The sequence below is a fragment of the Amblyomma americanum genome, chromosome 4 (assembly GCF_052857255.1).
Source record: "Amblyomma americanum isolate KBUSLIRL-KWMA chromosome 4, ASM5285725v1, whole genome shotgun sequence".
Taxonomy (NCBI): domain Eukaryota; kingdom Metazoa; phylum Arthropoda; class Arachnida; order Ixodida; family Ixodidae; genus Amblyomma; species Amblyomma americanum.
In genome coordinates, this window is record NC_135500.1 from 190,138,883 (window position 1) to 190,154,029 (window position 15,147).

The 15,147-nt window shown below is 44.2% G+C and overlaps 1 protein-coding gene across 2 annotated transcripts in view; it reads left to right on the forward strand.

Moving 5' to 3' along the window:
- Positions 1 to 11,986: 11,986 nt before the first annotated feature.
- Positions 11,987 to 15,147, forward strand: part of LOC144128869 (uncharacterized) — a 76,614-nt gene continuing 73,453 nt past the window's right edge. For both annotated transcript variants that reach the window (XM_077662642.1, XM_077662643.1), the window contains exon 1: positions 11,987 to 12,550. In XM_077662642.1, the coding sequence (XP_077518768.1) occupies positions 12,461 to 12,550 (90 nt within the window). In that variant the 5' untranslated portion in view covers positions 11,987 to 12,460. The remainder of the gene's footprint in view (positions 12,551 to 15,147) is intronic.

Genomic DNA, 15,147 nt, shown 5'->3' on the forward strand with positions numbered 1-15,147 from the left:
GCGGCGTATTTTCCGTAGACGCGTAGGCGTGAGGGAGATAAAAATAGGGCTGTGATCGCTACCCCAAGTATCAGAATCAACAGCCCAACGAGGGTTACCGGGGCCTAACCACCAAGTCAAATCAGGTGAATACAGGCCACCTCGTGGGCGGGTAGAAGTATTCGGGTGGTTTAAAAGTTGAAAGGAATGATCTGAAAAGCTCCCTTGGATGTGTGAACCCCTTGAGGAATCCGATGGGTATCCCCACGCAGTGTGTGCGCCGTTGAAGTCACCGCCAACTAGAATAGGGATACCCGAGTTGGTAGAACGTAGAAAACGAACCCATCCCAGATTGGGAGATGCGGAGCCAGGACGACTATAAAAAGAAACTAGAATAAGGGGTGTGCGGGCAGGTTTTACGAGAAGGGCGACAACCTCTTGACGTGTGTTGCACCACCGTGAAAGGTCAAGCGGTGTGTGCGGAACTGAACTGTGAATATAAATTGCAGATTTACCTGGGCTGAGGGAGGAGGCGGTGCAACGGCGATCAGGGATAGATGGTGAATGGTATGCGCAGAAACCTGAAAGGCGTGGGAGTGCATTATGCTCTTGCAGTAGGAACGCCCATGCCCTCAGCTTTCCGTCGCGAAGGCGGATGTTCACTTCAGAGGCCTTATTAGCGAAACCTCGACAGTTCCACTGCACCACCACCGATGATGATGCGCTATCCATGACGAGGCCGAAGAGCTTCCACGATGAGGGATGTCACCTGCTTCATCAGCGCTAATATCTTGTCCACTGTCGGGGTAGTCACGGCTAACAGGTGGTCGGCACCTGATTGTGGGCCAGTGCTTACCCTAGGTGATTCCTCTGATGATTGCTCCCGAGTTATGAGAATTCTTCGAGAGGATTGAGAACGACGCTGTTCCCGGCGCTGGGTGAGTTCGTCTAGTCGGCGGCGAGCCTCCGCGATTGCATTGTCTAAAGCTGTGTCTTCATCTGTAGTATCCACATGTGATGGATGCACTGGACGTTTGGGCGTACCATTTGATCCGGGAAGGTGAGCCGCTTGTGCATATGTACGCTGGCGAGGAGACGTATAGTGAGCAGCAGGCTCAGATAAAGGAAGTTCAGGGAAGTCGTTGTCGTCACATGCGAGAGCTGCAAAGCGATTACTTGTAGGGACATCCATTTTTGCAGGCGACTTGTGAAACTTCTTCGCTTGCTTCTTCTTTGGACAAGCGGGGGAGCGAATGTCATGGTCCGGCGATTTGCACAGGGCACAATGAGCTGTTGGTTCATTCATGTCGGCCACAGCTGCTGGATTAGGGCAGGTATTTTGCATATGTCCTTCTTTGTGGCAGTGATAGCAAAAAATACGACGAGGTCGGAAGGGCTGTGGTTTGACGATCGCACCGTAGTAGGTAAGGTACTTCGGGAGAGTCAACGGGCCTTGCAGGATGAGCAGGTATGAGCCCCGGCGACCCATAGGCCGTGCTTGCAGTACAACATGAGTTGAGCAGCGAATATTTGCGCGCACCTCCTCGGGAGGGCTCGTGCTGTCGACATGATAAACCATGCAGCGGAGTGTGTCAGGACCAGATGCAAAATATATTTGCACCGGGACATGCTTGCTGTCATCCAGGGGGATCCGCGTAACTGCGCAAAGTTTCTGGGCGTCCATCAAGGATGACAAGTTTACCGTGATGGTGTTCGATGGGCGATGGACGACAAACCCGCAGTAGTTCGAAGAGCCAAGGGCATGGTCAATTGTGGCTTGAACATTCCGGGCAGGGATGGCAGTCATATCAAAGCGCAATGTAGGCTTGATGGTAACGCGGAACGAGTTCGCAGCAGGCGAAAGAGAGCCTTGACTCACGGGAGGCATCTGTGGAGGAGGCTCAGACGCTGGTGACGGCCCTTGGTGGGAATACTGAACTGGCGCGACGGGCACAGTTTCTTGAGGGAGTGCCACGGGCACGGAGGCGGTAGAGCAGTCCATGTCACAGGCCAAAGTCGTAGCATCGGAAGACGGCGCAGGCTGGAGGCCTAGAGGCGCTGACGATTGCGTGGACGTGGAGGCTGCGTCAGGTGGCAACACAGCGGGCATCCGCGTAGCCGTCGTCGACAACGCAGAATCCATGCATACGCGTAGCGCGGCCTCGCTCGGCAGCGCCGAGCTAAGCCTAGCTTGCCCCTGAGGGTTCCGGTTGGGTTTTCTCACTTGAGAATGCGCCCGCCGTGCCGGGAATTTCTCCGTAGGGGCGTCGTCAGCATTCGGTCGCACGGAGGGCACTGTCCGACCCACGCCACACACGAGAAGACAGCGAAAAGCGAAAACACAGACCTAGAAGCAGACACGTATCCACCCACTAGGTCTTCGTCTTCTTCTCCGTACACTTGCTAGTTAGCTTCCTATTCCTTTTTCAGGTCAGCTGACTGGCACGCCACGTGCGGCATTCGCAAAAACTGTTCTGTGTGTCTCAAAATATGGACTCTTGTAAGGAAGAAAAAGCTGACAGGTGCCACCGAAATTGGCCACCTAACTTACAGGTGGCGCTTCCATCAGCTCAGAAGCTGGCCGCAATGAAGCTTCGAGTAGCAGCTTTGAGCCAGTCGCTTTAAGAGAATTAGACGTCTATTTGCGACCACAAAATGCCTTGAAGCCACCACACTCGATAAACCTCACTACGCGCAGAACAGGAGGTTTAGCTGGTTAGTACAACATTTCTGAACGAAACAGTGCGAAGATAAAACCAAATGTAGCAGACAAGACCGACGCTGCTAAATTTACGCGTACCGCTACTTGATTAAATGGGTTTTCTTTGTTTTCAAACCAACTTGGAGTATACCTCAGTTACGGTCGAAAGTATAACCCTTGTAAAGTTTTCTTTCGAATGCTGGTAGTTCGTCGGAAAACTGTGGCTTTTTTTTTTGCTCCTGCTCAAATGAGTAATAGAGCAATTACTCAAATGAGTTGAGCCAGTTGGTAATGCATCGTGAAAAATAGGGGCGCAGACTGGCAGAGCTTGTGGTGTCCGTTCTATCCTTCCTCTTTCGTCTGTTTGCGCTGTTATTCGCCACTAAGCATTACCAACTAGCTGAACAGTCTGTATTGATTCAGTCCATTTCTAGTAACCTTAGCCTTTTTGACCCGACAGCGTTAAAGGCCCCGTTCACCAGAAAATTCGGTGTGGGCGTTGTCGGTGTCCACGTTGAGAGCCAAAAAAATTACTGGCATGGCTCTCTCAGTTTGTCCCAAGAGAGCAACTTAGAAGGCACGTGGGCCACCTAGGTCACGTGACCTTGCGGGATCATCACAACTTGTCCACCATGGCAGGTGGCAGTTAAATTAACGATTGCTCGCTCGGGACGAGCAACCTGGGCCGCACAAGGCGCATCGTTTAACCACTGCACCACTGCGCCAGGAGGAGTATGAGTACTCCCACGGATCTATAAATGTACAGTAGAAAATGACCTTCTGTATATGTGGGAATGAACCTATTACGCTGTCGCGTCATACACTTAAGGCGGAGCTTAAGTGTCCACTCCAATTTTATCTGCAGTGCTTGTTCTGTTCGTTCTTTGCTTCGTATTTTATCTGTTTGCGCTGTTATTTTAAAATATTGATTTAGGAGACTGATGTTCATATCTATGATGAAATAACCCACGATCTTGGTTTCCATTTTTTTTTTTGCCTTCATATCTGCGCAGTAGAAATCGCACGATTTCAGGCACAGATACACCCATAACTATGGTGCTCAGAAACTTGCCTACTTAATATCTGACTTGCTCAAAAAGCACCCACGCATTATGAAACTTCTAGAGGTGCCTTGTGGCCGTGATAACATAAAAACGAATTAAAAACTTATCTCTTTTCTTCATGTCCCTCGCAACGCTTTCCACATTTTGTTATGCAGAAACATGTATTGCCATCTGTTTGCTTTTTGGTGTGTTGCTGGCTCTGTTTCTTCGTATTATTTTCTTGTAACGATGTATAAGTATTCTATAGTTTTGTATGCTTTTCAGCTTTTGTATGCTTTTCAGCTTTTCAGAAGAATAGGTGCCGTAGTGGAGGGCTCCGGAATAATTTCGACCACCTGGGGATCTTTAACGTGCACTGACATCGCACAGCACACGGGCGCCTTAGCGTTTTTCCTCCATAAAAACGCAGCCGCCGCGGTCGGGTTCGAACCTGGGAACTCCGGATCAGTAGTTGAGCGCCCTAACCACTGAGCCACCGCGGCGGGGCAAGTTGCAGAACTGAAGTTCCGTCCGGACAGCAAAGTACGCGTTAATGTCGAGTCACACGCCATTGGATATTCGAGCGTGGGACGCACGCGTGAAATCGAAGCTAAATTGAGAGAGAATTGTGAACGCGAAATTCAGAATGTTTGCTCAACCGAAGAGTCCCTCGCGCCGGTGAGTTCTTCTTTAGAGATTGCTTCGCCGTTCCTTAGGACATATTGGCCGAGATTCGGTGCCCGGGGGTCCGGAGTGGCTCAGAACATATAGAGCTCAGCTCAGCTCAGCTCTGATTTGGTTTGGTTTGGTAAAAATTCACGCAGAATGAAGAACCACGCATGACCTAACTTTAACATCCTATATATCCTCAAAATTGTCAACGTACACGATCGTGATTTGTTTCTGCCGCTGATTGATGATGAGAACTCGCAGTAATTATGCGCAGCGAACGAAACCAGTGAGACGAGAATAGCTCCTTCGTGAATCGGAACGGCTGGCACCATATCAAGAACAGTTGTTTTAAAGATGATTTGAAATTAAAGAAGGCAAAGGAGACGACTCAAAACAACGAATCCTCTTGTTATGCTTACAGGACAGTGATATTAAAGTGTTGTCTGTTTCCTGAAGAAAAAAATGAGTAGTTGTCTTTGCTTTGTGGTTTATCTCAGCCTTTATGCATATATGCACGCCTTTATAAAGACACCGTAGACTCGGTAACGGTAATATGAGTTTACAAAATAAAAAAATTTGCGATTTTCACAACCTCGTGCATCCGTACTTGTTTCAATTTATTTCAATATATGTTTTGTTTTTATTTAGTCCAGTGGTTTAGTATGATTGACCATCGGTAATTCCACAAATTGCATCGTTCTTAAGGAAGCTGTTGTTTAAAAAATTTTAGTCAGAATGCTCTCGTACACAGTGCATAGCATAATTTAATTTTGACAAGCTCCGGTTCAGCCGCCTGAACTGCAGGTTTTCTGAAAACAATGCCGAACAACGTTGCCAATACAGTATATCATATAGCTTTAAGCAAAATGACCTTAACCTGCATCTCCAAACGCTCCTAAGTAAACCAAATTGCGAGCTGTTATTGGCATACAAGGCCTTTCACTGCAAGTTTTAAATCGAAGTGTACACGGGTAACCACTGACAGTAAAATTGCACGCTAATATTTCTTAAATACGCCCAATAATCTGATACACTAAAACAACTTGAGCGTAAAAAGCTCGTTTAATAACCGTCTTTGGTAAACGACGTTAAATTTACGCATCTTTGATTAAAAAGGTCTTTATTGATGCATTTGAAGAAGGAATAAGGAAAATTCTTTCCCCGAGGTCTTTACATTTTCTCTTTACTAAGCTAGCTAAATAGTATACTGTCATTACCACGTAGTACGTCTAGCGCTGTCCTGCGCATGTACTACCGTCTTTTCAGAAAGTAACCAGAATAACCGTGTCTGTTCTTTAGCAGTGATAGCGCAGCACTTAAGCACTTGTTAAGCAATTGTTAAGGCGTGCCGTACAGGCTCCACTCTACGGCTGAGGAGCTATTAACCTTGTTGTCTGGTTACAGTTGGCGCAGACGATGCGCGGTCAAATGCATTGCATGCAAAGAAGGATTGAACATATCCCTCTGTTGATCAAAGCCAGTAAGGTTTCTTCTTTTTTCCTTACTCAAGCGGACGAGGACACTGCCAATACGACTGCTTGCCTTCACTCTTGAATAAGAGGGGCTCCACTCCGGGATCAAGGGAAAACAGAGGGTCGCATGTTAGTTATCCTTGCCCGCGCTCCGAGTTCGTCATGTATTGTTCACTTCATTAAGAAAATCGTTTTTTTATGAGCACCATTCATAGAGTACCGGAAGGTTGATGTAGACCATAATTAGTTTACCCTTCATTTGTTATCGGGTTCATTATTCATTCGTCAGCGTCACAAGCGTGAGCAGCATCAGCGACATTGCCAACATGCTTCGTGAAACAAATTATCCAGTGTTGATTCGGTATAATACAAATTTATACTGCGGCGTTCTATAGCAACTGTTGGGAGTATTTATTTAATTCTGAGTGACAAATTCAGCGTCAAAAATGGACGCACGACTGCGTTCCCCCGTTTACCGAAAATTATTGTCGATTTGGCGGAAACCAGGATTCTATTAGAATTCATATTAGGAAAATTTGAATGCAGAAATATGGTACTTGGCCTTTTTTTGGATTTTTCAAAAGCCTTCGACTTAATTAATCATGAACTACTGCTACAAAAACTTGATCACTATGGCATAAGAGGCATCGCGAACAAATTAATTATGTCCTACTTGCAATACCGTTCTCAATTTGTCGTCATTGAAGCAGAACATTCCTCGATAAAATCTATTAAAGCAGGTGTCCCGCAGGGAAGCATACTGGGCCCATTTCTGTTCATCCTTTATATTAATGAGATAGACCGCATCGATGAAACGGCCCATCACATAATCTATGCTGATGACACGAGTTTGTTCTTTTCAGGTGAATCATGTGCAGATTTAGCTAGTCGAGCAAATAGCGCACTGTCAAAAATTAATGCATGGGCACAAATGAACTGTCTTAAAGTTTACAGTAATAAAACGAAGGTTGTTTTATTTCACCGCCGCCATACACATGTGCAGTTGCCTCCTATTTTGTTAAATAACTATGAAATTGAAGTGGTCAAAAACTTTAAATCACTGGGCGTATACTTTTCACAGAACATGACATGGGATCATCACGTGAACTATATTATCAATAAACTATCCAGGACAACCGGCATTATGCGCCGTCACTGCTACTTCTTCTCTACGTCTGTTAACATACTCATATATAATTCATTATTTTGTTCTTTATTAAGTTACGCGTTTCTTGTGTGGTCAACAACAACAGCTGGAAATATTAGTAACTTTCCATCTTACAAAAAAGAGCTTTACGCCTAGCCTGTAAAGTCCCTTATCGGTCTCACACTGCAGGTTTATTTAAGAAGCACCATATAATTCAGGTTTCATCAATGTATGACTACAAGCTATGTCGTTTGTATAAACTCTGTTTACTAAAAAATAATGACGCCATAACAAGCTTAGCACAACTAGCGGAAAACTTCCCTATTTATAATGTTCGCCATCCCGAAGTGTGGTACGTCGCCAAATGCAGAACCAATTATGGACATCAAATGTTGAAATTTTAACTTCCCACACTTCTAAATCGCGTGTTAAAAGAAACTAACATTGACATATCTGGTATACCACCAAAAGAACTGCGTGAAGTGTTTGTGTAATGATGCCATACACTGACCTTTTTATTTTTTTTTATCTTCTATCTTTTCCTAGTGCTCTCCTCTTCCAATGATTTTGCTTAACTCGTGTATTTGTTTTGTCCAAGTGTACTTCCTTAGCCGCACGTTTTTTATGCTGTCCGTGTGCTAGGGGGTCAGGGGTTCTCAAGCTGTTTCGCATAGCTTTTACCTGCCCTCCTCGTAACTTTTTTGTTGCGGAATAAATTTGATTGATTGATTGATTGATTGACTAATGTCTGATAAAACAATTCGAAGTTAGTGGATTAGAGTTTAATTACTCTGAATGAACTGAATGACCTTGAAAACGCTGTTTTCCACGCGCCAGCAGTGCTTGGTTAGGCGTTATGAGATGATTAAATTATGATGTTATGCCGAAGGAAATATTTCGTTATTATATACACAGAAGCGAGTGGTTTTCCTTTTTTTTTTGCACCATATTGATATGGAACAGCGGGTTTTCAACGGCCGTGAATGGTGATATCAGTAGCCATTTGACTTTTTGCATATCTGTCAATCGCGCATTTGATAAATGCGTGACGTGCCTCCGCACTTCATAATACGAAATATATCATCCTTCATATTCTCTGAACACCTCTCTTTCCTCCCTGGTATAAGTAGTTATTGCTCCAAGTATAATTCCAGTAACAACGACAAAACATCCGCTAAGCAAGTAATATGAAACGCTCTTGAGAGGTATATGAACAACATGTGCGCAAGGCCTGCGGGTAGGGATGTGAGCTCTTGACAGTTCAGCTAGTTCTTGTTTGCTGTCGTTCTCCTGTCACAGCGTTCCAGACTGAGTCACGGTTCGCATCGATTATAGACCGCGCACCCAGGCGATTACTCATTTACTGTTATCGCTGTTATCGATTACTTGTTTTGTGTGCATACGATGGCTCACCAGGCACGTTTGGGTTTTCATGTCTACATGCATCTGCCTTGATAAATGAAGTACAAACACTACAGAAACTTACATAAATTTAATAATTAGTAATAATAATATAACTAAGTTAAATCAAATAAGAATAACAATTAAGTTAAATAAATTACTAAAAACATGTAAAATCGTCATATTATTTACTGGTTCAATAAAAATTTAAATAAATGCCGGGGGGCATCTTTTCTAGGGAGCAAAAGATGCAATTTTAATTTTTTTTTTATGTTCTTCTAAAGTGAGGGCTGGAAACGAATTTGTAGGTTCGACAAAATTGACAGTTGTTGTTAAGACTTATAATAAATCAGGCACTACAAGAGGGATCAGTAAAGTATCCAATTTGCGCTAAGCAAACCTCATGCGAAACTTTTATAAATATTACTGACTGCGTATCGAAATAAATCGACCTCTGCTGATGCTGTGGAGCCCGCTGAAATATTCAGCATGTTTTTAAACGAACGATTGATGCGTCACGCACTTCGATATCCAGAAATATGTCAGCGCTTTTATCTCCAGAACATTAAATTACCTCGGTTTTTCTGCAAGTCATCTTGCTATGCTGCCACAGATAAACGAATGTTTATTCCGTTTTCGACGTGATGGTGAAGCTGGAAATTTAAATTCCAGAATCATATGAACTCTGCTGCTAATATAAGGCTCCCATATTTTCTTTTTTTCAATTTTAGTGCTTCAAAAAAAAAGCATGTGAATAACTAAGAACCATTTTGCACAAAAAAGATTACTTTGTTCATTGTAATGGAGTAAAACATATCACGAAACACTTTGTAACAGATTAACGAATACAATCAACGAAGCATATTTTTGGGTTAACATCTTTTTAAATTCACGCGTATAGTTCACTTTTCTTAGAACAAAGCGTAATTTGTATACAAATGAGTACGACGAGCCAAGCTTCGTCCAAGCCTGCGCTCTAAACGGAAAAGAGTAAAAAGGAAGTAAACTGTTCTCTAGCGCACACCCTTTTATAAAAGAGGACAGCTAACTCCTTTCTTACTCTCTTATAGGGGTATTAACGTTTAGAGTGTAAAGAGCAACAAACTAGTTCACTCCATTTGTTCGCTTTGAGACATCACACAAAAAAGCAGTCTGGCGCTCATTCGAAGTACAATTCCAACGCTTACGTGAGTCGTGCAGGCCGTTCACCGTTAAGACGAAGCTTTAGAGCAGTGATTTTTGTTTAAGAGCGCGGTAATATAGACGTATTTCCTCTCTGTAGTGACGTAATTTATTTGCATGCAATTTGCTGCGCTGAGAAACAAAAATCAAGCTCTCATGGCTGGCGAAAGAAGAGTTCAGATGCCAAGGCCCAATGTCTCGCTAAAAAGTAGCGAAAACATAAAATTTTTCAACATCGATCTTATGCAGTCTCTTTAGATTTCTAACAAAAATACGCATACCAAAATTTTGGCTGCATCACGTGTTGGAGCGCTTAAAGCAGACGAACTTGATATATTTTATTTGACTTATTTTGCACTACTGTTTTATAACTAGGGCTGTTGCGTAGCTTAGTCAGCCAACGTAACACAATCATCTTTGCCATTTTTCACAGCACGAAATTCTGCAAGAAGCAAATTTTACAATCTTTATATATATATATATATATATATATATATATATATATATATATATATATATATATATATATATATATATATATATATATATATATATATATATATATATATATATATATATATATATATATCTTGAAGTGTCTTCTAACTCATCAGCACTATGACAAGTGTGTTCGGCCGTGGATGTACTTTCTGGCAGTAGGTCGTGCATTTTATGTTGTTGACGGACATTTGTCTGAAAAGATGGTTTGGTTTTAGGGGGGTTTAACGTCCCAAAGCGACTCAGGCTATGAGAGACGCCGTAGTGAAGGGCTCCGGAAATTTCGACCACCTGGGGTTCTTTAACCTGCACTGACACCGCACAGTACACGGGCCTCTAAAATTTCGCCTCCATCGAAACTCGACCGCCGCGGCCGGGATCGAACCCGCGTCTTTCGGGCCACCAGCCGAGTGCCGTAACCACTCAGCCACCGTGCAGCTCTTCTTTTGTCTGAAAAGAGGCAACCGATGTTAAATTGTCTTAAATCAAGAAGGGAACCTTATCTCAAATAAAAAAAAAACAGGAAGGGGGGATAACTGCGAATTCTACCACCTAAATAGGTTTCTTCGCGAGCGCTAACCACTGTTCGGCATGCTGAGTGCTATGTATTACACTCCCCTACATATGCAACATACAGCCCTATGAAGTGAATGGGCTAAGCGACAGAAAGGTCGGAGCAGTGCTTATCAGCACACTGCCTAGACAAAGGAAATGTAATAGAGAAACAGAGATAGCGGCGGATAGATTAGGAAGAATGTGCGCTTTGATATTTCATATCAACGTACGTACTTGCAATGGTCTCCGTCACGCACGCAAGCTCGTTAAAGAGCGCCCCAGTCTGCAAGCGCATCATGCATTTGAAACGTAATGGCCCAGTTCACACAAACCGAATGTGCCTCGTAGAGACACGCTTTACTGATCACTGACGAGCTCTGCCAGAAATTTGATATTTGAAGGTTTGAACCTCAAAGAACGTGCGAAAAAGCTGCATTTATTCTTGGGTGCAACTAAGTTTGAAAATAGGAGGCGTCCGATAACAGATCATGGACCAGATAAGTTTTACATGGAACACGTGCGAGCAGAGAGTATTCCTTAAGGTTTCTCCGGGAGCGCTTAGCTTGAAATAGTAGCACCGGTATACCCAATCCTACTTCGAGGCAACGATATAAGCAAAGAGCATAAGTTTCTCGTGCAGATATTTTTCATCGCATCATAATTTTTTTGTCATCTGGAGTAGTACGCCAGGCTTACTGCCTTGTAGACCCTTCCAAATAAATATATACCAAAAAGCATCTGTTTTTTTCTGTCTTTATTTCATACACATTTCCTCCTTTCTTTTTTTTCTCGTCTCTCTCAATTCTTTCGTTCTGTATAACTGCCCAGTACACTAGCTCATGTTACCTGTGTCACCCGATAAACGAACAAGGCGGAACTTTGCGCCACAAATACATTCCATGCAACATTCTTCAAATACGTCAGAGGCATTCTTGGCAGCCGTGTCGCTGCTCCTGAGTCGTTGTCGACCTCACACTTTTTCCCAGCCAAGACCCGACAATCGACCACTCTGTATTGACACCGACTCAGATAATAGGTGCACCTTCAATCCGGGACCGTCAAACATGCCCCGACCTTCCGCCTCCACGTCCTCCTCCTTCAAGCGCGCACGCAATGCCCCGCGGGGTCCCGTCCACAAAAACGCCAGGCACTCCAGCATTTTCTATGGGAGCCGCTTATCTTATCACCGGGCTGCTCGATAACGGACGTGCGGCAAGCATGCGGACACCTACGAAGAGGGACGAATGCGTAGCGCGCCGCGGGGCGGTTACACGCGGCCCGCCTGCCTTATCTCGCTGCCCGGTCGCTCAGCAAACTCGGCGCACCACAGCTGCGCAGAGGTGGACGCTTCAATGGCTCTGCAACAGCATAAGGTGTGACATCGCTAGTGGGTGCGTCTCCTCTCAAAACAGGTGGGCCCGACAAACATGCAGCGTCAGCACTGAGACCAACCAGATGCGGACGTGACGTCATAGACACCGGTAACACCTTGGGCCTGCCATAACTCTTTCTAAAGTTCCGAAATCGCCCCATTGGACCCAAACTCTCCTCTGTTAGCCTGTGGTCGTTAAGCGTTTAGTGGGGAGCGGCGTTAAACAAGCGGCTGTTCATCGAGCTGCCTTTATCCGGATTTCGGGATTGGATAGCCTCCGAGATCTCCGTCTCGAGTTCGGAGCCGGCTGTTTGTGAAGGTACCTGTAGCGGGTTGGAAGAAGAGTAGGGGCACCATAGATCATCCTCGCCGAGTGGAGAAGCCTGCGTGACGTAAGAGGACTGTTCTCCGTTCACCTTAGAGAGCAACTGCCCGGAAATGGATAACCTGGCACGAATTGAAGAGGAAAAACGCAAGAACAGCAGTCCATACAAGAAAGCTGCTTACATTGTTGGTGTCTTGGCAATTGTGAGTACATGACTTGTGTTTCTTCCGATAGGCATTGCATTTAAAGAAGTTAACGTCGATCGATAATGTACGACATATAATGCGGTGACACACTGTCGATCATATTTGATTTGTCTGTGAAAAACAAACATCGTTCTCATATGTAGTGCGCGTTCAGATATGAAGAAAAATTTGGTAAGAAAACATTGCGGCGGAATTGAGTTGCAGCAGCTGTTCATACATTCGATGCTCGCGATTGTTATGCTTATTGAAGAAAAATTTGGTTAGAAAACATTCCGGCGGAACTGAGTTGCAGCAGCTGTTCATACATTCGATGCTCGCGATCGTTATGCTTATATTCGGCATGAAACTTTAAAATAACTCCGATCTTTCCATGCCAGGCTTCCACCTTCCTTCCAAATTTATTTATTTATCTCTGCCCTATCATCGTTACTTTCTTCCCTCGATTGTTTACAAGTTCTAACACAGATGTAAGTGGTTTATTGTTTTGTTCTGTTTTTACCAAAGCGGAGAAAAATGTTTCGTTTCATTTAGCCCTCATGGCGGCAAGCACATAATTAGCTCGTTCGTGCCACTCCTGCTTTGCGTTATCGCAAAGCTATTGCACGCCCTAAACCACTTTGCACGAAATTGCTGCATACTGGCGTCGTTAGAAGATTCACTGAGGTAAACATGCCATTCGCATTGTTCGGAAACTAATATCGCGGCATGATGGTACCTCCGCCTATCTTGAGGCGTACGTGCCTACATAATGGATGGAAGTTCATAGAGTGACCTTTTTGTAGCGTTTCGCTCGCTTTATAAACGCTGGATTTGATAATAGGTGAGAGCACTTTTCTTTATGCTATGCGCAAGGAACTTACAGCAAAGGCCATCAAGTCGACTGCTGTGTGTGCAAGAACTTTTACCAAAAGAATCAGGAACCTAAGTGTACTATAATTTCTGCCTTCACGATACTTTTGCTTGTTGTCTATTAGCACCCCCACAATGTGACACCACTTACTTTTTATTACGTGCTACTAAATGGGTGATGTTAGGTACAACTTTATTTTGACAAAAGAATAAAATGTCATCAAAGGTGAGCTCCCACTTGTTCACGAGTCCACAGGCCTGGGCCTCACGGAGAGCTCGGTCTACACATGGTTGGACAGTCGGATGAGCAGTTCCCTAAAGCGGCCTCCCATGACGAGGGGATCGTTTGGGTGTAGGGGGCATTGCCATGGGTTGGGGGCGCATGTTGAGGATAGAGGGAGGGTCAAGGTATGGTGGCAGCAATGAAAGAGGTATTGTGAGATGTAGCAGTTTGTCTTCATTTGCCGCCAGACAGCACTATATTTTGAATCTAGCGTACAGTGAAGGGGTGGGAGGGTGAAGCAGCTGTTTTTGTAATCAGTGGTGATTAAGTGATACGTGAGTAGACGCCGCGAGGTTTCCTGCGTGGGTTTGGGTGTCCGATCTTCCGAGGCCCGAAAGGATAGTTCTCGCGACAATGTATGAACGCGCTACTAAATGTGCTGTTACTATGCTCCGCATCAATGCATTGTTCAACAATAACTTAACTGCACGCTAAATATTTTACACGACCAGGAGCCTGCCACGCGCTTTAGTGAAGTGCAATCGCAATAACTTAAAGGTGAAAAATATTAATGTCAACCGCCCTTAAGATATTGCAGGGCTCTATATGAGTATATAGCTACTCTGAGGACTCAGGCCTTCTATTTCACGAATAAAATTCGAATAGGTTGAAACAAAAACAGTTAGCGCTTGGTAATTATCCTCGTAATTCTGAACAAGATTTTTTTTTTTGCGTTGATGAACTAACCTTAAGCTCCGCAGCAATTCCTCTCCGTAATTTCAAGTCGTGCTGGTTGGTATACCCTCACCACAGACCGATTCAGAAAAACTGTCAGGCTGCAAGAAAGCGCTGGCTGAAAGTGCTTGGTGAGCGCAATTTTACATACCGTCTATTTACTTACTGCTTTTTATGTACCTTTAGAGGCACAAAATCGCCTTCAGCTAAAGCTTTTGTACTTTTCGAATTTTGTCGCAACTTTTCGCTCTCATCGTGAGACTATTATGGTATTACACAAGCCCTGTTAGGAGCGTCTCGGGTGATGCATGTTCTGACAACAGCGTCTGTCTTGCTCCGCCTGACTCTGTTGGGTTAAGTAATAGAATCTGCTGCTGTGTGAGCCAGAGTACTCATTCGAGTCGATCCACCACAATTAGTTGCTGGGAATTAATACGTGAAGCGCACAATCTCCGATGGGTTCGCTAGCTGTTTTTTTGCACTTTTATTTTTTTTAAACACACATTTGGAGCAAAATGTTAACTGCAAAATGCTCACTGTTGTTTAATCAGCTGATTCTACAGTACGTAGTTACTTTGTTCCTTCACGACTTAAAACCTCAGGCGTGAAAGTGAGATCGGCCCTGCGGCTTTGTGTTAACTACGTAACATAAGCCACGAAAAATGAAGAGCGCCTTTAACATCAGCGCGAAAGCCCTACTCCAAATGGGTAAACCCAGAGCAAGGTCTTGTGATGTTTGTGAGTTTGTTCCGAGCGAAATAAATAAATAAATAAAGATGAATCAAAA